At 40.3% G+C, this 23,975-nt stretch overlaps 2 protein-coding genes across 2 annotated transcripts in view; both read right to left on the minus strand.

Annotated features, from left to right (window-relative positions):
• pcca (propionyl-CoA carboxylase subunit alpha) overlaps positions 1-17,927 on the minus strand; it is a 34,306-nt gene extending 16,379 nt beyond the window's left edge. Inside the window, exons 1-12 of the mRNA XM_084076224.1 lie at positions 17,864-17,927; positions 16,159-16,236; positions 14,767-14,814; positions 14,336-14,404; positions 13,390-13,503; positions 11,763-11,816; positions 6,286-6,417; positions 4,121-4,157; positions 1,541-1,619; positions 1,093-1,195; positions 781-875; positions 363-513 (exon numbers count right to left, since the gene is read on the minus strand). Of these exons, the coding sequence (XP_083932350.1) occupies positions 363-513; positions 781-875; positions 1,093-1,195; positions 1,541-1,619; positions 4,121-4,157; positions 6,286-6,417; positions 11,763-11,816; positions 13,390-13,503; positions 14,336-14,404; positions 14,767-14,814; positions 16,159-16,236; positions 17,864-17,917 (1,014 nt within the window). The 5' untranslated portion in view covers positions 17,918-17,927. The remainder of the gene's footprint in view (positions 1-362; positions 514-780; positions 876-1,092; positions 1,196-1,540; positions 1,620-4,120; positions 4,158-6,285; positions 6,418-11,762; positions 11,817-13,389; positions 13,504-14,335; positions 14,405-14,766; positions 14,815-16,158; positions 16,237-17,863) is intronic.
• Positions 17,928-21,024: 3,097 nt separating this feature from the next.
• Positions 21,025-22,560, minus strand: LOC311058610 (zinc finger protein ZIC 2-A-like; the record flags this gene model as incomplete). The annotated part of the gene is made up of 3 exons (XM_084076072.1): positions 21,025-21,225; positions 21,438-21,601; positions 21,729-22,560. 3 exons carry the CDS (start codon positions 22,558-22,560, stop codon positions 21,040-21,042), a joined length of 1,182 nt encoding a protein of 393 aa, XP_083932198.1. The 3' UTR covers positions 21,025-21,039.
• Positions 22,561-23,975: the final 1,415 nt, after the last annotated feature.

The following is a 23,975-nucleotide window of genomic DNA, read 5'->3' on the forward strand; positions in this document are numbered from 1 at the left end:
ACGTGCACACAATACTGTATATCTCAAGATTGCCATGAAACCTGAACCTGAGCATTTTCATTGTAAATTGGAAGATGAACCCTAAACACCTTTAACCTTGACCTTTCCTCTAAACACTCTACCCCTACCACACTTCTGGCAATAATGGTGATCTTAAATTGGACCTTCTGTTTTTTTGTGGCATGGGTAGACCCTAAAACAGACACACACACACACACACACACACACACACACACACACACACACACACACACACACACACACACACACACACACACACACACACACACACACACACACACACACACACACACACACACACACACACACACACACACACACACACAGGCTTCATACACTACCTGTAATCGTGTGTTCATCTCCAGGAAGAAGAAGTTTTTCTGTGAGTCAACTAGGAATTCTACAGTGCCTGCTGAAGAGTACTGGACAGCCTTAGCTAGCTGCACAGCCTGCTCGCCCATAGCACGCCGCGTGGTGGGGTCCAGGAACGTACTGTCAAAACAGTAATTACAGTTAAAACAGTTTAAATGACTTTGACTCAGTTATACTTTGAAGGTTCCTGCATATTACTAATCTGAGTTAAATTCTCTCCCAGGACTGCTGTGTGACAGCATAATTATAGAGGTTACTGTGTGCAATCTCTACTCATTTCTATACATTGTAAAATCCAGACTGTTTATAGCTGAGTGCAAAAATGGACCAGTGTAGTGTATAGAAACCCTACTGACAGAAGCAGGGGTAGGTGAGAGGTTTACTGACCTCGGAGCCTCCTCCACCACCTTCTGGTTCCTTCTCTGGATAGAACACTCTCTCTCATTCAACCACAGAGCATTACCGTGCTTATCAGCCAATACCTACACACACACACACACATATATATACAGAGACACAGAAGCACAAACATGTTTTTCTGATGCTTGATATTGCACTGTGGCGACAACACACATTAGGTGTAATTGGATCTGTCTGTGTCTGTGTCTGTGTGTGTGTGTGTGTGTGTGTGTGTGTGTGTGTGTGTGTGTGTGTGTGTGTGTGTGTGTGTGTGTGTGTACGTGCGGGTATGTGTGGTACCTGTATCTCTATGTGTCTGGGGTTGTCTATGAACTTCTCAATGAGCAATCTGTCATCTCCAAAGCTAGAGGCCGCCTCCTGAGATGAGAACCGAAAACCTTCCCTGAACCACACACACACACACACACACACACACACACACACACACACACACACACACACACACACACACACACACACACACACACACACACACACACACACACACACACACACACACACACACACACACACACAGAGAGAGAGAAAGAGAAAACAGATTAGCAAACAAAAAGAAGAGACATGGAAAAGAGTAATACAATGGAATGGAAGCATTATAAAGAGACAGGACGATAGAGTGAGATAGAATGGGATAGAGTAGAAGGAGAGAGGGGTTTACAGGGCGTGTGTGTGAAGCAAAGAGAGAGGAGTAATAGAAGAGGAAGAAAATCAGAAAGACAGTCAGTACCTCGTCTCTTCATCGTTCCAAGAAATCCTCATTCCTTTCCCGCCTCCTCCTGCAGATGCCTTGATCATCACTGGGTAACCTAGCAACAACACAACCATATCACCATGGGAACCTAGCAACAATACAACCATCTCATCACCGGGTAACCTAGCAATAACACAAGCAAATGTCATTACTGGGTACCTAGCAAAACACAGTTGTAGCAACAAAACAACCAGCTAATTCAGTGTAAACTACCAACAACAATCAATCATCACTGGGCATCCTAGCTCTTGTGTTTCAAATCAAAGAACCTCTGCCCATCCCTAGTCAACCAAAAAACGTGATATGACCCCTATTTGTCTCACTCAAAGTGAGACAAACTTGGCTAATACCAACAGACTGTTTCAGTTTTGTTGCCTGTTTCCTACCTATGTTTTTGAATCTCAAATATTCGTTCCATTTCATCTTTTTTTAATCTGTTCAAAAATACGCTGTCTTCTTATTTTGAGAGTGTATGTACATGTCTATAACTAATTAATAACTATAACATTGTCATATAACCTAAATATAGTGAAATTCACGATATTGATCTGTCTGTGTTGACTTAATGTTCCATTTTTATGCTTTACATGTTCTGTTGTTTTATGTGTTTGTCCTGTCTGTCGTCTGTCTGTCTGTCCTGTTCTGTTGGGTATCCTGTCATCTGTCTAGTTGTTTACTTGGTTTGTCATATCTGATATTGTTTGTTGAATTGGTTGTTGTAGTCCAGTGTATTTACATTACATCAATCTGGGAACCCATCGCCAAATAAAAAAGGAAAAACAGCGCCCTCTGCTGTTTTTTACTCTTTCACTTAGCTCTGGGGGGAGATAAATGGAGTACCCGTGCGCAAGGAAACCGGGGTTTTGGTCTGCCTTCAGCCTTTCACTTCCGGTGGTGTGACTATGTTTTCATTCCCACTAACAATATTTCTACACGGAACACGAACACCACTTCTTCCAGAGAACATGGATCGTTTTGGTTATAAGCCCACTTGTTTTTATGATGAAAGAGCAAGTTAAAATGTGAATATCTTTCCGTGGTTTTGTCTGCTCCGAGGACGCTATTGTAGTGGGTACAGATCGGTACACACGTAAATCCCGCTCACTACATTTGATTGAGTAAAGCGTGGCCTGCTTCCTGATCTGAAGGCACGCCCACTTGTAGGCCAGTGCGTACGCGATATGACGAACCCCCCCGACAGATTCAAGCGGAGAGCAGAATCTGTTCTTGAGAGATTAACATTACATTGATCTGTATTGTTCATTAATATGCAGTGTCTCGTCTAAATAAACAAGTAAAATAAATAAATAAAAAAAGTTATGTGAATTTGGTAGGTAGTTGAAATTATCCAGTACTTAAAATAGTTATTCATTTTTTAATGGATACAGATCTTCATTCAGCCGAAATGCAGAAATTCGGCCATATTGGACAGCATGGGTATGAGAGAGGGTGAGCAGATTTCCAACAGCAAGAGATGTGGGGTGTAATTGTGGAAAACGAATTATTCTGTGTTTTTTTATATAAGATTTATATTTTCCTTTATATTTTTCTTGCTCATTGGACGCATGCTTGACATCAACGAGCATTTTGTGTTGCCAGCAGTGTAAACGACTTGTAGCATTGGAAATATTGTTGTGCAACTGTACTGTGTAGGTAGGTGATCTTTGCACAAGCAAGTGGAAGTTGGTTGACATGGATTTGTAGCAACATCCATAATAGATTGACACAGAAGGTTACGGAATTTTTATGTCAGGCCACAAAGGAAGCTCCTGAAGCAGCAGAGGAGAGAAGCAGCAAATGGCTCTGGCAGAAGAGAAAGAATGCACTTTGCAGTGGAAGTTTTAAGGTACTTCTATCTTTACGTCATATTATATAGTTTATATTTATTGTATAATAGCAGCAATATCTGTGGTGTAGCATGCTAAATTGCTAATCTGTTTTTTGTCACGTTTCACGATTGGTTTTAATATTTCCCAACCAACACTAAACAGGGTATAGAGCCTGTATGAGAACTTAACAGGGGCCTTTGTGTGTGTGTGTGTGTGTGTGTGTGTGTGTGTGTCTGTGTGTGTGCGCGCGCACACACACAACGCGTTTCGATTCCCGTGTCCTTGTGTCCTGGCAAATATATTCTAGAGGACACCACAGTTCACACATTGAGGAACTAGGTAATGTCTGTAACACACAACCTTACCACCAAACCATACCTGAACAAAACATTTTTTTAGAGCAGCCAATAATTATATTACCCCTTTTTTCTGCCAATCTAGTCGTTATGCCCACTAACCCTCCGCACATATTTATGCGTTGCCACTGCTGTTGTACACTAACTGGCTCAACTGCCAATGGGGAGCCCCCACCGGGAGGACATAGTGCCTCCATCCTCCTCCTCACATTTAACAAACACACTGCCCCAGCCCACAGGAGTCGGTAGCACAGTGACAAAGATCGCCCTCTCTGACTGGCTTCCCTCCCCCTTACATGGTCAATTGTGTTTGTATAAATGCTCGGCCAAGCCGGATGCACAGTGTCCTGTTTAGACATCTGTTTACTTACCAATCTCCTTAGCGATCTTAACAGCATCATCAGCCGTCTGTGACAAAGGGAGAGTTACATTATTGTTACACACACGTGTCAACAATACAGCCCTACAATTGAATTCTAATGTACTATGTTTACAAAGCACTGCAGGTTCTTTCCATGATAGTCTCTGACCAGGTAAAAGACAGAGTAAGTAAATCCCAAGAAGTAATTTTCGTTTTATAGGAGTAGGAAACAAATCCTGTTTGTTTTCCAAGAGAAAGAGCAGTGTCCAGACTCCAGTCCACAGATATGTCTGTCCCAGCATCACCACAACCAAAAAACATTTGTTGCACAGATTAGTGAAGTGATTATATTCACACTATCCACCTTTTATGAAGACAAAAAAGAGCACTGCCTAATCACAACCTCTTCCTGGAGCTCAGTCTGGACGAAGGCCACTTTAAAGCTTATTTCAGGCTAACGGTGCATTACAAGTGCAGCGATTGTATTCTGCCGGGCTAGAGAGTTGTCAGGTGCAATGGAGAAACACAGACACTCAGTGTCCATCTTTGACAGCTTCTCTGTTATCACGTTAGGCTTGAAATAGGCCATTCAGTAGCCTAATCTTGATTAATTTCACATCTTTCACAACTTCTAGTATAAATTTCAAACTATTCGGTAGGCTACTTTCCTTGTTATATTGAGGACAGCAGACATTTATTTGTGACTGGTCAGTTGATAAAAAGCGGTCCACGTCATATGTGCATTTCATAAAAACTTACTGTGATTCCCAACTTTTTAAAATGCTCTGCTTGGCCAAAAAAGCACACTGAACAGCGCCTATTAACGGGTGGTCATCTTTCATAGGTTTTAATGTATAATTGTGGGGCCTGTTTTTTTTCTAAGGTGGATAGTGTGAACATACTGTGGCAAAACTGCAGCCTACAGTGGAATTAAACACATATAGGCACCTCAGTCACTTAATATTTAGAATTCAAAAAATGCATTATACGTAGACATACCTTAATATTAATCATTTGATCATTGTTTGGTTATCAATTATTCTTCTTGTCTGTAGACAGTCCCAAAAGGACAATGTCAGTGTATTAAATCGTTCTGGCCACTAGAGGGCATAGTTGGTTTCAATCTTTACTGAAAGATCAGAAACCCTAGCTAGCACCACCTGGACAAGTCATTTGGAAGGCGCTCAGGTCCAGCAACTCACATTGTGCAAAGTCAGAGTAAGTTAGTGCCATGAGCATTATGTCAACCAGCAACAGTAAGTACAAGAGTATATGCTGCATAATATCCTACGTAATTAGCAATTAGTAAATTAGTAAAATGTAAGGCAATAGCAATTGCAACAGGTAATATGGTGTATTCTGAACCCTGTTTCTGTTTCAAAATCTTTTTCAATCAACAATATTCCACAGATCGTTCATTTTCATTGTATTGTAACCCTGTGTTATTAAGAGATCCGTAAATGAAGACACATTCAATATAGAGCTATATAGCTGAAATGTGTATTTGAACAAATCTTGACAAAAGTTTCTAATATCATGGATGTATGGGCAATATGGAGACATTAAATATTGATGATTGGTCCAATATGAAGTCAACTAAAATCACCAGCACTCACTTCAAGTCATTTTAGGCTCTCTTATTTATTTCATGACCCAGCAGCTGCTCTTCTGGGTGAGTGAGTGCTGGTGTTTTTTGTATACTGGATTCTATTCAGAGTCGTGCATCCAATAAAACAAGTGTCTACAAGGACGAGTGCTCGTATTCCTTTTTCAAGGGGTCCAATATGAAGGCCATGCTTCAATTGAATGATGGACCGTACAAATCTTCCCTTGAGGGATCAGGGCTGATGGAGCAATGGATTACATATCATATGTGTTTAGATAAATATAGTATTGTTGTGGATGTAGTATGTGTATGTTGCTGAAAGTAATGCTGATCATATACCAAGCAAAATTAGAAAAGTTTCAGCTTGGTGTATTCATACGTCACCTACACTCATAAGGTCAGAGGTCACAGACAGTGAAAGCTGTTGTAATGTTCCCTGCCTTAACTTTTCGGACAAAATCACGCTGCTGTCGCAACCATTACGAGATTGTCAATAATTTGAAAGAATTCCAAGTATATACTAGCATAAATGTGAGTGTAGTTGGTAGTGAGTTAATGTATGTGGATACCTCGACAACTCCATCGAAGCCTGGTATAGTGTTGACGTTGGCAGCCTTGGCGATGAGCTTGCTCTCAATCTTATCCCCCATAGCCTGGATGGCATGAGTGTCTGGGCCGATGAACGCCACCCCCTCTGCCGCCTCAAAACACACAAAAGTACAATGTTAGCGCTAGACATTATCCATGTGAACTCCAATAGGTGAGCATTCAAAAGTAGGCAAACAAAATAGCTACAAGCTCACAACGCCTTGTGAACTTGTAGATTGACTATTTTTGCCCGAAGAGATTAGAAGGGGGGGGGGGGGGGGGGGGGAGCGTACACACCCCTGGGGGACCCTAGTCAATAAGGGTTTAAAAGACTTAGACTTAAGCCATTAAAACCGGGAAAGCATCTGTCATTTTTGCGTTGCCTATTAAAAAATATCAGATATACAAGCTATTCAAAATATATACAAATATTATACATATTATATACAAAATATTCTGAGATTGGGGTCCGCAGCCAAATACATATTATTTTCGGGGTCCTCGACATGACAAAGTTTGAGCACCACTGATATAGAAACATTTTTGTAAGGTTGTTTTTTTTCACTACATTTTTATTGGAACAAAGGATTTTCAAAAGACAAACACACATACAAGGATACAAAACAAAACTAGAATAAGTAAAGAAAACAAAATAAAAAATGATAGGACAAAAATACAAAAAAAAGGCTGCATTCTACAATTGTTACAGTTATTACTCACTCATCAAAAATTGTTATACATTGAATTGGCCTGAATTGGTTTTAACGGGTTAACCATTTTTTTGTAATTTAGCTGAATAAGTGAAAGTGACCACTGAGCAGGTACTAGGCCTTCAGTGTCTTTGGTCAAAAAGACATGTGGTTGTTGAAGGATTCACTGCTGCGGTTACACTGCATCATCCAGAGATATACAATGCAACACTTTTTTCTTTTCTGTTTTTATATAGGGGATATTCGAGGAAGAAAACAAGACCTAATCATTTCTTCTTTTTTTTTGTATTACTTGAGGGCGAAAGACACTCTTTCTGTCACACACACTCTCTCGCAGTCAGAAATATGCCCTCAGGGAGCTAATGACTAATTAGAGATCACATACATTTGCATGTTTAACTACATTAGTATGGCCTCTGGAGACACCGGGTGACAGGAAAACTACTATCTTAAGATTCTCTGTCTACAACATTATAGTCCCTCCTCATCCTGACCAAAATATCTTTATAGCAGTCTGTCAAAAAACCTAGCTATTAAAATGTGCCAACGTACAAAAAAAGGCATTTTACTGAAGGTTCCATTGGGTTTTTGTATTATTGTTCTTGTTGGGATAGAACTTTCTTACTGTTGTTGTAATGGTCTTGCTCGAGGCCAATTGCAAGCCAGTTGAGTGTGCTGTTGCTATGCAGATTGGATCCCAGCTTAGTGCTAATATAGCCCCATTAAAGTGAATGGACCCAGCAGTTCCCATACAGGACAATAGACAGCAAACATCTGACCACCGTTACTGATGCATTCAGGAAATGTGAAAAATAAGGCAAGCTGGGGAGAAAAGGTCCTAGCCTGAGGGGAAAGATCTAAGCAGTACCTAGTTACATCAAACAATCAATCTGTAATAAAGATAACATCTGATGTATGAAAATATCCCTTTCAGTCTTATACTGCTATACCTGCGATGTTGATTATTATTTGCTAAATGAACAGTAGTTCACATTTTCTGTGGCAACATGTAAAATAACTGAAGAAAACTTTCAACAAACTTAGGTTAAAACTTTTAGAAATGGCTGCAAAGGCAAACAGGATAAAAAACATTACCTAAACGTATTTAGGTAAACTTATTTTAACATAAAATGTCCCCACAAAGGCTTAAAGGAAATGTTAATGGCATAATGATTTACAATTTAGCTTTATCTAAAATACATTTCCATTGCCAGATTTGTAAAGGCCAATGTCAGCGAATTATATTGCTTGTCCCTTACAAAAACACACATACGGTACCCCACCTTTTACACTGTAGAAGGTGGAGTATGTGTGTTTTTGTCAGGGACAGTGATGTTGTGAATTTTCACAATTTAATCACAATTAAACTGTCTGAGCTGACAATCTATCAGCCACAAACACTCACTCTGACACACAGACACAGTGTGCCACCATTGTACAAGGTGCAAACAGCTGCTGGGTATTGACAATCACCCTGATGGGAGTGTTATGTTAGTGTTGGCTGTTGTATGGCTGTTTACGCTGTTTACTTAGGCTAGAAAAGACACCTTGACAATGGTTGGTACCAGTGGATCTGGGCAAAGACTAAAACTAACTTTGTTATAACATGGCCAAAGTAACAACCGGGTGCAGTACTTTACCAATGCTGAACGAGAATGCCACACACTGTTTGTGACTCATGGCACTATAATCCAGCACATTTAAGGACACTGTGCACATCTTTATCTTAAAGTTTCAATACTTTCATGACTTGCCATACTGGCACAATTAAATAGTTCTCAGAATGCTCGAGAAGCCTCTGTGAAATGTTGTTTTAATGCAATTTGTATTTGAACAGTTACATTTCATGTCCTTGATTACTTCCATTAATGATTTACAGTTGTTTTTCACGCACGCACATGCACGCACGCACAATGCAATGTGCCTGCACTACCAACTGCAACTGCTACCATCACCTCTGGCCTTGCCACTATTACCTCCTGTGTAATAAACAATGCATGGTATTACCTTCTGTGTACATAATAAAACAGTGCAACAATTTACATGTATTTATTTACACATATTCTCTATACTGTGTTTAGTTCATAGCTTTACATTAGTCTATTATTAAAAGAACTTAACTCTGTAAATATCTGTTTAACTATTTTAATATGTTATTTAGTGCACCAACCTCACCAAGACAAGTTGTTGATGAGTTGAATACATAGGACCACAATGGAAACAAGTCCCCAGGACTTTTTTGTGTTATCCTTTTTGCCAAATGTCTTACTGTACCTCCGTGCTGTACACATTTCTGACTAATAACATTCCTGCAATAAAATATTTCAGATTCAGACTCCCCTGTTTGCTTAAACTTAAAGACAAAAAAACAGTGGCATGCTTATTTCTGGATACATTTTTAATCGTGTTTAAAATTGAGTTTCCCCACAGGCCTTTCGTAACAAACAAGTTGTTAACTGCATTAAAATGTGAGACTTTTTAAAAATGAAAATCATTCCCAAGTACCACACCATCAACTTTTTTTAATTTATTTTTTTACAGTCAATGCTTCACTAGTCACCCCCACCCCCACACTATCCTTCTTGCTCTATTCACCTTCAGGCTCTTTCTCATGCTAAGAGGGTCCTTACCCCCAATTTACCCCCGACACACACACACACACACACACACACACACACACACACACACACACACACACACACACACACACACACCTACCCCTTCTAGCCCCTACCCCTTCTAGCCCAGGGCCATGCATATGGCCCCGGGGAGCGTTTGCAATGCGTAAAGCTGCACTAACTGTTTCCCCACTGTCTGACACACAGGGGGCCCCATTCAACTGCTAATGTTATGACATCTCCGTTTCCACACACACAGAAGAGCCTTGATGGTCCATTCATACACTCTTTTACACACACGCACACACAAACAATGAAAATTGATGGCCAATTCACTGACCTGCCTTATACATAGCCATCGACTGTACATAGCTCAAGTTGTAAAGCAAAGGTGAGAAAGTATTGTGCACAGGACGTGTGTGATTAGCATTATGAGTACAACTTCTCATGAAAGCCTAAAATGACCTCCCTTTTTGAACACTACTGTAAGGCAATTTAACTACAGAAAATGATGACTTTTAAAATAAAAATCTTCACACATCAGCAGCAAATCCATGATACACTGCCCTAAACACCAGATGGAAAAGAGTAACTGATGACTTTGAGTGTCATATTGGGCTTTAACCACTTAAACCCACTATACTAAACTAATACTTTGTTTACCGGGGTCAGCTCTGTACTTGGTCCACTCTTTTCCCCCCTCTAAACCTTTTTTTTTTTGCCGACAATAGCTTATCTACTAGCTCAAAACGCATCACATTGTGAGCTTATAGATTTGCCATTTATGGCAAATGTTCCCTCCATAATAGGGACGTTAGGTTCAACAGGTTAATGCTTAATGCTCGAATTTGAAAAAAACTCTCAGTACAACATATATAAGGCTAGCTTATGAATTGAAACCTATTTATTTCCAGCCGTGTCCCCCAGTGAAGTTTAAGATGAGATATTATGTGCGGCACAAAACATCAACTATGTTATTGATGAAATGCCCCTTTTAACTTTTTACAGGATCTTTGGCCAAGGCATGTGTGTGTGCATGTAGTGCACCGAAAAAGAGTTTGGCCATTCAGTCAGAAAACCATTAAATAACTTGTACTGTTATGGCTGCCTCCATAATAGTTTTAGTTGACAGACTACAGTAAACGTAATTCCAAATAATATAACTTAACCTACTTGTTAAATTCAACATCACCAATTCTCAAACCGATTTTTGTGTGTGCGTGTGTCCTGGAATAATATAGTACTATTACATATCATTTGTAGCATTTGTACATACGTTAAGTGTATATATATTGGATGTTGTCCACTTTCTAAGTCAATATCAATAACATCTATCCATTCCATATGGGCGGAGAGTAAAGATTATACTAATCTGTTTAGTGAATAGGAACTAAATTACTTGAGTCACTGACATTAACGATATCTGTGGCAGTTTAGACCAAACTGCTAAACCGATTGTAGGCCAGCATTTCTTACCCTTAGATTCCCCATAAAGTCTACTTCCAAAAACGTCTGCACTACATTCCAGTCACAAGCTTTGGTTTTACAACCAAAGCTTTTACGCAAATTTTACTCTGACGAAAAAGTTGAGCTGCAAGGGTCCAATGTGTTTCTCAACCACTTTTCTTGGACTGGGCTTCAATAACAACATTACAGGCAATAGTTTATATCCTCTTTTTACTTTGTGACACAAGTGTGTTCAACAGATGTCAGGATCTTAAATGCACTTTTCTTCATTAGTTTTTACCCAGGAGTTTTTAAAATATGTGCTGCATTATGGACTGAACCCTTAATGTTGTACTCATTCTGTGTTTGCTTCTGAATTCACCTGTGAATATATGGTCACATTTCAATGTGTAAACACATATTCACTCCTTATACTATAATACTTCATCAGGCTGGTTTTGACTTCAATCCAACTTAATTTGAGGTTACGTTGTGTGTTTTTCTCTCTGAATATAGAGATCTAATGTCTTATCAGCAGCCTTTTGCCAGCAGGTCTTTGTTTTAAAGCTAAAAAAGCTCATTCACACCTTTAACAGACTTTACATCACAGAGGGGGGCAGACAGATAGAGTGAGATACAAGAATAAGAAAAAGTGGACTAATTAGGAGTGTTTTTGTTGCTTACCAGTCTCTTGGCAAATTCTTTATTTTCAGAGAGAAAGCCATAGCCAGGGTGAACCTAGAGGGAGGGGGAATCAGAACAGCTTTATTGACACATCACATGTTTACAGAAGTAAAACAAAAAAGTGGGTGAAATTCGTTTTTCGTGCATAGTTCCATCCTATTGTTGAAATGGGGGGGGGGGGGGGCAAGGAACAAGATGGGAGAGAGAGGCCCTCATCAGTGCATGGTTTGCTAAGGATTTGAACACAGAATCACTTCTTTCCATCATCTTGCCGCTTAGTCCCTAATTTCTTCTATTTATTTTCTCTCTTCTACTCCCCTGTAGGCTGGACTACAGGACTACTGAAGTTTACCAACCAGGTACAAAAGACAACATCGAAACCTGAAACCCTTCAGCCCTTTCTCTCTCATTCCTGCTCTCCTAATGCATTTCAACAGCTGCACTGACAAATCTACACATATTTCTGTTAGAAGTCTCTCGGCTTGTAAAGACCTTTGCCATAGTTTTACACATTTTGCTGCCTCAGGCTGGTAGTGGTAGCAATCCTGGCTAGTTAATGGTAAACCAACCACAAGTGTCCAGAGAGCCAAACACATACAATATGTTCCACTGGATCCACTGGTGGAACTCTTAACTTCCTCTTAGCCTCCACCAATTTAGGCATTTAGCAGACGCTCTTTATCCAGAGCTACATACAGTAAACACATAATACATCAAATGCATAGAGACAGTGTAGTGACTCAGTAATCTAGGATCATAGGTAAACCACACATGTAGCATCAGTCTAAACTGTATAATATCAAAAACTATAGGATGCCAGGTCAACAAAATGAATGAACCTGACATGTGTCTAAATAACATGCCATCTAAATTTAGAACCTTTGCATAAGACTGCATGGTCGTCAAGGCTAGGTCCACACGTCCCAGTCATCTCATTTATCAGCTAGTAACCAATGGGGATCCTAATTAACTAAACTAAACTCACAGTGTGATCTCATTTAATGCATTGCCGCCTTTTTCTCCAGCACACGTCAACCACTTAAACCCCAAGTTCCCCTCCTTTCTCTCCTCACCATTTCTTTTAGCCAAATGCCTTATTATGACATCCCCAGAATAGGGACGTTAGGTTCATGTGGTTAATTCATCTGCAATCAGAGAACCCATTACCATGAGAAGACGATATATTTTTACTATTCATTCATAATACGGCAAATCGGCAATGCGCCTTTAAATAACATGCCGTTATTCTGTAGTGTACACCCAACTGTTAAATATACAATGTAGAGGATTTGTACAAAACACAGCCATGTTGAGAAATGCCAAGTAAAATGTTCAGGTATTATACCCCCCCCCCCCTTATTGCCACTGTTTTATTTGTAATATGAAGAAGGACCCCACAGAAATGACACTTTACACTCGGTTGGGTTTCCCTGCATTAAAAAAAAGATTCTGACTGATTACTATTTAATTATTGTCTTGCAGGTGCATGTTGTCGATCAATCAAAACTGCAATGAAGTTGTTGTAATTGATGGATGCGTTGTTTCATTTCAATACGTTGGAGCCATGATATTCATGTGCAAAATTCTGGACAGGTCGATACATTAAGGTGAGGTGATGTGTGCTTACAGCCTGGGCTCCGGTGGATCTGACAGCATCCATGATGGCGTCCATGTTGAGGTAGCTCTTGTTGGTGGGAGCAGGACCGACGCACACAGCCTCGTCAGCCATCTTTACATGGACCTACAGTCCAACATATACAGTACACACAATCACTGTATTGAAATCCCCTTTACTTTTTCACACACACACACACACACACACACAATCTCAACGGTTACATTGACATGTCTATTAGACACAAAAAGACAACTAATGGATTAGCCATTCATTATGTCCACCTTGTAATGTATATATATTTGTGTTTCCTGTCTGATTATAACCTCTCACTGTGTGGGCTGGTGATCACAAAATACAAGGTTGGCCCTCACTCACTCACACACACACACACACACACACACACACACACACACACACACACACACACACACACACACACACACACACACACACACACACACACACACACACACACACACACACACACACACACACACACACACACACACACACACACACACACACACACACACACACACACACCCCCCCATGCTGGGTGAGTGACAGACTTTGTCACCACAAGGATAAATCCTCATTAACATAAACATCTGGAACAACAAGGTTGCAAAGTTTGTTTGTGAGTGTATGGGTGAAGGGGGAGGGCTACCGAACCATTCTCTGGGTCTTTAGGAGGCCTTTCCATACATGTGTGAAAAGTAGGAGGTACTTAGCCAGCCCACTTACTATTCCAACTTTGCATTTCTGTTTTAAAGACAAATATGCTAAGGCAGATATGCAAAGGATTTTTTAGGCAGAATCTGTTTATTCGTCATGTGGGGAAAAACATAGCATGTGATAAATAAGTACAAATGTATAAATAAATAAAATGTGTTCGAGGCAGAGAATATTTTTGGTGCCATGTAAGGAAAGAGCAAGATAACGAGACTCGACTCACAGCACTAGAGTCTACATCGCTGTGTACAGCCACCGTCTTAATCCCCATCTTCTTACATGTCTTGATGACCTGAATGAACCATAAATACAAAACTAAATGTTAGACACTAGACATTGCTGTGGGAGCAACACCATAGAACCATGGACATAAGAAAACAAAACTAACTTGCTAATTTGCTGGGCGTGAAAGGACTAAATATCAAGACAGGCCAATAAAGACATCATACTAGAAGTTTCATATCTCAGATGAGTATTTCTGAGTTATCTGAGTTCTTTTGTAGTTCCAGATCCCTCCATTAAAGTTTGTGGCTCATTACTACTGTAGGTCACAGTTATTCTGGGCTCAGTTGTTGCAATAATTTGCAACATTATTGTGGTCAATATGCTGCAGCCCAACAAAAGTACTAGTAGTACTGTCTGAGCCGGTCTCACCCTGCAGGCAATCTCCCCTCTGTTGGCAATCAGGATTTTATCAAAGGTCTGTGGAAGGAGAAAACGCATAGATTAGCTCTGCAACACACATAAAAAACCTCACTCCAACAAACCGCTCTCATTGGAATAAAGCTTAACACCAAGAATGGAAATTAAATAAAGTTCAGCTGTATTTTCACATTATTAAAGGACCATACTGGTGGTCTGGCATGTTTAGCCCATTGACTACGACTCAAGGTATACTTGACTTTACCGACGACCAAGTAGTTTGTTGATTTTCAAGGAAGCCATTGGATTCCGTTCAGTTAATTATGGAATGAAAATCTACTTAAGAGACTTTTTGTTTTAACTTCTTTGCAATAGTTCAAGGCGAAATGTCTGGTTACTTTATCATCACATTTTAAAGCATGGATTGATTTGAAAAGTATAGCTGAAAATAGTCCCTGGAAACTAACACAATTTGAACATATATTACTTATTAACTGCACAGTGATATTTATATTAAGTAAATTATTCAGTAGTTGAGCAGTGTTTTTAATGACACTGGAGAAAATGTAAACAAATACAAAATACAAAAATAAATCCATTAAGATAAAATGTGTTATATATATGCATGATATACTGTATGCCCAAAGTTGTGAATAGACATTGAAATGATGGGAGAGACAGAAACACAGTTAATTTAATTTAGAGAGTGTACAATAACTAATCTAAACTTAAAAAACTATAGGCATATCCAGATTTTTCAGTCATTAGACACGTTCTGTATCCGTCACTGGAGTACAAATGGAACTACCTGTACTGTGTTATCCTTTCAGCATAACCTTTAGTTTGACTGTACTACAAGTACTGTTAACAAACCTGCTAATAAAGTATTCAACCAATCAAAACACTCTCTGAGTTCACTCAGGATTTTACAGTGTAGCTGCCCCCCCTCTGTGTCCTCACCACCAGAGGCTACAGAGCTTTTAGCTCAAAGGGGAACTCAGGTTAAGGAGGTGAAATCTTGTTTATGCTGAGTTTTAGGGGAAATGAGGGTTTCCTGGGATCATTAAGAAAACAGAGATAGAGGGCAGATAATAAGAAAGAAACAAAAGAAACAAAAGAAACGGCAGTGGCTCATAGAGCGGCCGTCTGGCAGGCAGAAAGTTCCCGGTTCCATCCCTGGCTCCTCCTGACATCAGTTTGAAGTGTCCTTGAACAAGACACTGACCCCAAACATTCTCCCTATGAGCACTGAGCAGGTTGGTGCCTTGCATAGTTGCGTCCACCATTGGTGTGTGAATGTGTGTGTGTGGATGGGTTAATATTATAAAGCGCTTTGGATAAAGGGCCATGGCGCTATAGACAGGCAGACCATTTACGATTTAAACAATCAGAGCAATGCCATACCTTCTCATTGGGGTCACAGATGGTGGAGTATTGTGCCCTGCCTGCCACCAGACAGTATTTGGAGTGGAATGACGCATGCTGCAAAACACAAAGTAATTAGTACCAGTCTACGGGTGACAATATTTTCAACGCCCCAAACTGGGACCCATAACTGATTGTGAGACACATCAGCGTTGAATTCAGTCACGCAATGCATTGTTCATGTTTTCCGATTGGTTAGGTGGTGAGCATGTACATGAACAGAACATGATAAACGTCTATACAACTGCTGAATTAACTATCATTTTAATTTTAATTGTGACAAAAAACGGGACATTTTGGTAGTGAATGTTGTGTTTTAGAGATATTTGTTGGGACTTGGACACACAGCTTGAAACAGGAAAATCCCTTCTTTCTATTTTGATACTGTATGCCAACCCTTTTCTGTAATATATATATATATATATATATATTTTTTTTTAAAGACACCGGAAAATCCCGGCCAAACCGGGATGTCTGATCACCATATCCAAGACATTACTTTCATCTCAGCAATACAGGGTTCTGTCCTAGCCCAGTATTATTATATGCACTACACATATACTATACAAATTATTAATCAGCAAACTTTTTAAGTTTGCAACACCTGACCCTGATATGTGATGTCTGTGCTGCAAAATAGAGCAGACACTTATTTCATATTATGTCAAATGATAAAATTGTTGCTTCCACCTCCACCCACAACATAAAAAAGTTCTGGTGCAAGAACTCAATGGAGTATAAGGTTTTGTGTTGGGTCATGAATATGGCAGATTTGTGTAATTTTATCCCAACAAAACCATCTAAGTCATATTCAACAAGGCATGGGCATGCCCTTGTCAGTATGTAATGCTACAATAAGCTAGGTGTATTGAGGGTATGGATCTTTGTAGCCCCATGCGGCTAAAAATAATAATGTTGGTGTGGGTATATACAGTTGAACTTTATGTCAGAAATGTGTTGAATTTACCACTAGGATAATTCATTTAATACATTATATCGGTGGTTTTCAACCTTTTCCGCATCAAGCACCCCCAAATTTGGTTCCATTGGTACACTCTCAAGAGTTACAGACACATAAGGGTCCATTTGGTTCCTAGCTATTAATTTGTCAGGGGACCCCCTGTAACCCCTTCAAGGACCACTAGTGGTCCCCGGACCACTGGTTGAGAACCACTGCATTATATGATAATTGGGCAATTAAGAAAGTTTTAAGAAATCGTCTATGACACCTACGAAATCGTGACTGGTTAGCAGAGTTTATGTTGCATGTGTGGTTATGGTTTCAAGCACATAGCCTAGTTAAATACATATATTGTGCAAGCAGCTGGTATAATGGTTAACAGTAAAGACGCTTTGACATTGACTGACAGCAACTGCCCGAACTATCAACTACTACCCGTGTAACTTGTTTATGACAACGCATATTATTATATCATATTATGCCACAAATATTATGGTAATTGTATCTTTTTATGAAGGATATACAACTAACCGTTACCCCCCCACGCTGTTAAAGTAACGTGCAGTTAACTGATGCTATGGCTGCTAATGAATGTTGACATTGTGAGCAAGCCAAGGACAATTAATATAAATTAATAACTTGAGTAAGTGTGTCAAAAACGAAGAAAGTGCGCACCACCGCACTTAGCGTCACAACTGTTTGCTGTTGCTGTTGTCGTCTCACCTTAGCAGCAGACAGGAGTCTTTGCAGAGATGGAGACACCATGTAGGCCGCCATGTTTGCTGAACTGAGGCGAAACGACGTGATGACGTCACGAGGGGTGTCTCCTCTTTATTCCAATCACGAGAAGCAAGAAGTGTGTATGTGCGCGCGTGTGTGTGTGTGTGTGTGTGTGTGTGTGTGTGTGTGTGTGTGTGTGTGTGTGTGTGTGTGTGTGTGTGTGTGTGTGTGTGTGTGTGTGTGTGTGTGTGTGTGTGTGTGTGTGTGTGTGTGTGTGTGTGCGCGCGCGCGTGCGCGCGTGCGTGTGCGTGTGTGTGTGTGAAAAAGTGTATTTATGTTAGTAAAGTATACTTTTATTGGGATCAAAATGTACTTAAAGTACCAAAAGTAGAAAGTACTCATTAGGCAGAATGTCCCAATTCACAAGTTTCAAATGTATAAAAATGAAAACAGCAGACCTACAAGCCCACAATGCATAGCGATGCCAGCATTGTGAGATGGTAGATCTACTATTTTCAAATGGCCAAAATGTGTATAGGGCTGAAGTGGTTAATGTATGTGGTGTTATAAAGTAAACTAGTAACTAAAGTTTTCAAATAATTGTAGTGGAGTAAAAAGTACAATATGTGTCTCTGAGATGTAAAAAGTAAAAGTACTGAAAATTGGAAATACTCCAGTAGTAAAAAAAAATACCTCTACATTTGACTTAAGTACAGTAATTGAGTAAATGTACTTAGTTACTTTCCACCTGTGTGTGTGTGTGTGTGTGTGTGTGTGTGTGTGTGTGTGTGTGTGTGTGTGTGTGTGTGTGTGTGTGTGTGTGTGTGCGTGCGTGCGCGCGTGCACAAATGTGTGTACAAATGACATGAACCAGTTGATTGGGGTTGGCATGTCAAATTGAGGACAAAATTAGTGTCCCTAATTAGATTTTTACTGAAGTTTCATAAATTTAGGGTGGGGGTTGGGACTGCGATAGTGTTGGGCAGTGGTTCTCAACATGTGGTCCAGGGAGCCACAGGGGTCCTTGGGGGGGGCTCCAGGGGGTCCTCAGCAAAATGATTGATAGGCTAGTTATCTACACCAAGAACATACAAGAATGTGTTGGGATTTTTTTTTATCAGAGTTTCACTTACATCAATCTGGGAACCCATCGACAATTTCTCTTCTTTTTTTTTGGTTAGCCTACTGCTACATAGACTGTAAAATTCTGGACCAAATGACAGACAATATCAGATCAAATCAAGTAGGGTATATGGCTAAAATGTTCTTAGATTGAGGTCCCAGCGATAATGGGGGCCAGAGGGTGGTCTGGTGTATATCAAATTGGGGGTCCTTGAAAAAAAAATCACTGGAGTAACTTCAAAGGATATGGAATGAATGCATGTAAGTGAACACAATGTCCAAAAGGTTGCAAAACCAATGTGTGGATGTTTTAACCAACCGTTTTTTTTCTCTTCGCGGTCTGGCTAACTCAACCTATTGTATCTACAGTTACTAGGCAACGTTATTAATGGAGTAATTGATTTAGGAAATAATTTAGCCCCTATAGAGTAGAGAGGTGAGAAATGTTCAATACTTTTACTTATACTCCACTAAGACTCTCAGAGGCAAATATTGTACTTTTTACTCCACTACAATTATTTGAAAACTTTAGTTACTATAGTCACTTTGTAGATTTGAATTATTATTACAAAACATAACCACTTCAGCCCTATATTTAAACTTTGGCTATTTGAAAATAGCCGATCTACAAGCTCACAATGCCTGTTGTAGCCTATGGAGAACCGGGATGACTGGAAGCAACGATGGAGGGCTCGTCTGAGGACGACCTAGAGAGTGAGCTTGTAGATCTGCTATTTTCAAAAGATTTTAAAACATTTTAAACATAATGATACGTTGTGAAACGGGACATTCTGCATGATGAGTACTTTCAACGTTTTTACTTGTAACAGAGTATATCTATATTGCAGTATTGATACTTTTACTTAAGTAAAAAACATCATTTACTTTTTCCACCACTGTGATTAGCCATGTGCTCATTTAGAATTCTTTCCTAAACGACTTATACACATAGTTTTATAAGCCATGCTAAGTCCAAAGCTATATGCAAACAAATAAGAACACTTATTGAAAAGGTTATCCGTTTTTGTAGCAGAAAAATAGGCTACACGTTGTGTAACATTAAGGACAATTGGAAGAGATGAAACAAGAAACATGAACAGACAAAGTATGACCTGGAACCATATTGGAATTGGCGCTTTTTAATTGTTTAGTTTTTTGGTTTGTTTTCAATCAATTACACCGCTTTACATCTTACATGATGTGTGAAAGTCTGTGTGACAGGACATTCTATGCGCTTTGTCAGGGACTCCCAAAACACTTGGCCATGCCCTCAAATCAAATGATCATGTGAATACTTGAAGATGTTTTGCTTACAAATATAGTTATAAAATAATTAAACTATTCTATTGTAACGTATCTACAGCGTGTACAATAGTTGTTTGTTGTAGTCTATGTTATTACACTATTATTGCTGCTACAACCACAACAAAAATATATTTACTCTTGCACCCACAACATGTAAATCGTGAACCCATTTTATAGATAGGATATGATAGTGCAATGGTTTCCCCGTCATAATCCTATACCAGGAAAATAATGACCTGCATGGCTGAAATTGTATTATTTAGGCTATATGTCTGTTTCTCTTTTCAATCTGTAGGCCCTATACATAGAAATAAGTGTAGATAAAACAGGCCCAATTAGAATTGAACACCAGTCAGCAAATGCAAGAGAATGAAACGAGAACATGATTAATTGAGTAAATTCCTTTTATTTACATTTGTGAATCATAATACAGTTACAAAAAAACATCATATGAATCACGATAAAAAATAATAACAATGCTCTGTCACAACATGATGCGTAGCCAAAATTTGGCTAGCTAATAATACTGACAACAGAACATTAAAACACTATATTTGGCTTTTTTCTTTTTACATGGCTTGGAAAAAAATTGCCATCAACACCGCGTGCAGCGTCCATTTGGCTGAAGAAGCCTGCCTCTCCAGTGTCAAAAAATAAGACTTTTTCTCGCCTTGGCGCAACAGTCCTGGCTCCTAATTGTCTCTGAGCTCTGAGAATCACTTGCGCTGTTCTTCCCATCGCATGGTGTCGTCTCAGACGTACCATTCACTGAAGTTAGGTGAGATGGCACCGTGAGACCCACTGAGCACCACGGAATCCGGTGACATTTCACCATGCGTGTCCGAACCCGGGGACACCGTGGGAGTGGAAGAGTCGTAACCGCTGCTGGCCGCCGGAGAAGCGTCGGAGATTGACATCGAGGACGAGGACTCGTGAACCTATGTGTGAAAGAACAAAAAGTCGATCAGTTTTTTGTACACTATCAGAGACAGAGTTAGATGAACACTGAGGTTCAGCAGTGTAAAAACACAGCCCTACTCAATACACAAGTGTCCTGTTAAGTCAAGTTGCATGTGCTATGTATGTCTCACGGAACAAGCCGTGCGTAATGATGAAACTCGTGCGTAAAAGAGCCAAAACGGTTGTTTACCTTCATGTGTTTTCTCAGGGAGCTGGGATGGGTGTAAGACTTGTCACACATCTTGCACACATAGGGCTTTTCAGACGAGTGAACGTGCATGTGTTTCTTGCGGTCACTGCTGTTGGCGAAGCGTCTGTCACAGCCGAAGTAGTCACACATGAACGGTTTTTCCCCTGAGACAGAAAGAAACACACAGAAAATTAGACTCATGTGTCAAACTCGACATTTATATGATATCAAATAAGGATAATATAAAATACATTGCATTAAGAAATGAGGCTACATTTGAACTGTGCCCACCTGTATGCGTTCTCTTGTGTATCTTGAGGTTCTCGGAGCGGGCGAACACCTTGCAGCAGCCGGGGAACGGGCAGGCGAACGGCTTCTCTCCGGTGTGCACGCGGATGTGGTTGACCAGCTTGTATTTGGCCTTGAAGGGCTTGGCTTCGCGGGGACATTCCTCCCAGCTGCACACATGTCTGCTCTGCTCCGGACCCCCCACGTGCTCCACCGAGACGTGTGCGACCAGCTCGTGCATGGTGCCGTAGGTCTTCCCGCAGATCCGGTGGTCGCTCTGCTCCGGGTCGATCCACTTGCACACCATCTCCTGTTTGATGCACTGTTGTCGCATGTACCGGAAGAACGTTTCGGGGTGGTGGTGGTGGGCCATCCCCATGCCCATGTTCGTGGCTCCGTATTGGCAATAAGGGTCGCCTCTCGCTCCATGGTGGAACTGTTCTCCCACTCCGGCGAGCCTGCCTCCCATTGCCTGCTCGTGGAGAGCGGGGTACATGAGGTGACCGTGCCCCTGGGGGTCTGCGCCGGCGTGGTGGTGCTGCTGCAGGGAGCCTGCCATGGTCCTGAAGAGGTGCTGGTGGACCTGGTGGTCACCGACCGGTCCCGCTGGGGACTCGCCCACAAAGCCACGGTTCCTCATCAGAAAGTCCCTAGCGGAGCTTGCGTAGGAGGCCGCGTAAGACGTGCCCTGGGCCGCGAACGCTGCTGCGCCGTGGCCCTGGGGGGAGATCATGTGGTGCTCGGGGCTGAGTTTGAAAGCAGGCGCGGCGCCCATGTGCAGCGGCATGTTAAAATCCATGAAGACGCCAGACTCTCGGTCCATCTGGTGTTGCATTGTCTCGTCAATTCCGAGGTTAATTTAGGCTACTGTAAACCGCACTTACACAGCACGAAGCTGTCGCAACGTAAAAAAAACTCCAATAAAAAGGATTAAAAGCAGGTGTCAAGTCCAAATCAAGATGCTGAAGTTGTACTATAGGTCAAATCAAGGCAAGACAAAATAAATGTTCAGAGAATACTCTTCAGTTCTGTTAGTCTGTCTATCCTCGAGTAAAGTAATTAACTGACTTCTGGGACCTCTATCCTCTCCTTTTACAACAAACGGGGGTCCCACAGTCTTGTCTGATTGGTCATGCCCACAAATGCCCTGTGTCTGTGTGAGCCAATAAGGAATGTTTACTATGTTATTAGCATAAAACTCCGCCCAGTGTGACTTTGGAGTACAGGGAAAGTAGCCTCATGCATAACCTGAAAGAGTCCCTTGGGCAAGAACTATTTTACATTTCAGCGGCAAAACAAAAATAATCAGGCCTTCTAGTATACTATTGAAAACAATTTAAATAGTGTAGCCGTTGGATGTAAAGGCATTAATGTAGGCTACTACAAACAATAATACAATAATAATAACAATAGGTTATTGGAGAAATTAGGAACAATTTCTAGGCCACTATTTAAAAAAGTCAGCAAATAAATGCAAGGTTTTACAAAGTTAGGAGTGTGTGAGGTGTTGTGTGACACACACACTTGCACGTTACTCAAAGTAGCAATGTTTTGTGCTTACTGCTGCTATAAACAGGGCTCCCTCATAAAAGAGATCTTGTATGTGAGCTTCAACAACCTTTTAGGGACTTGGGTTAGATTTGTCTGGGGTAGGACTGAGGTTGACTGCTGGCGGTAGGCTTCTGTGCACTGTATTTTTGTTGTTTCCTTTGTTGTTGTCTTTATATTTTCTTTTTTTTTGTGTTGTGTTTGTTTTGTTCATTTGTATGATGTGTATGGTATGTCTTGTCTTGTTATAATCGTTAGTAATGTAGTTATTGGTTTAAGAATGTTCTTGTGATGTCTATTGTATGTCTTGTCTAAAAAATGTTTGCATCATCTGTTGAAAGAAATTTCTCTGTTTGTTTGTCTACAAAAGAAAATAAAGTACAAATCATAAAACAAATAAAAGAGATCTTGTGTCTCAATGGGACTTCACCTGTATAAATAAAGGTCAAATAAAAATAATGAAAAAAACACAGAAAGATGGTTTGATTGATTGATTGAATACTTTATTAGACAGAAATGTAAACAGCAAGAGGTACAGTCAGACATTTGTGCTAAAAGGATAACAACAAAAGTCCTGCATGGGGACTTGTTTCCATTGTGGACCTATCTATGTATTCAATTCATCAACATAGCATAAAAATGACACCAAAATAAATATAATCAACAAATATAAAACAGTATAGGCTATTTAGGCCTACAAAA

This window comes from Gymnoscopelus microlampas, assembly GCF_963454915.1.
Source record: "Gymnoscopelus microlampas genome assembly, chromosome: 13".
In the NCBI taxonomy this organism is placed as follows: domain Eukaryota; kingdom Metazoa; phylum Chordata; class Actinopteri; order Myctophiformes; family Myctophidae; genus Gymnoscopelus; species Gymnoscopelus microlampas.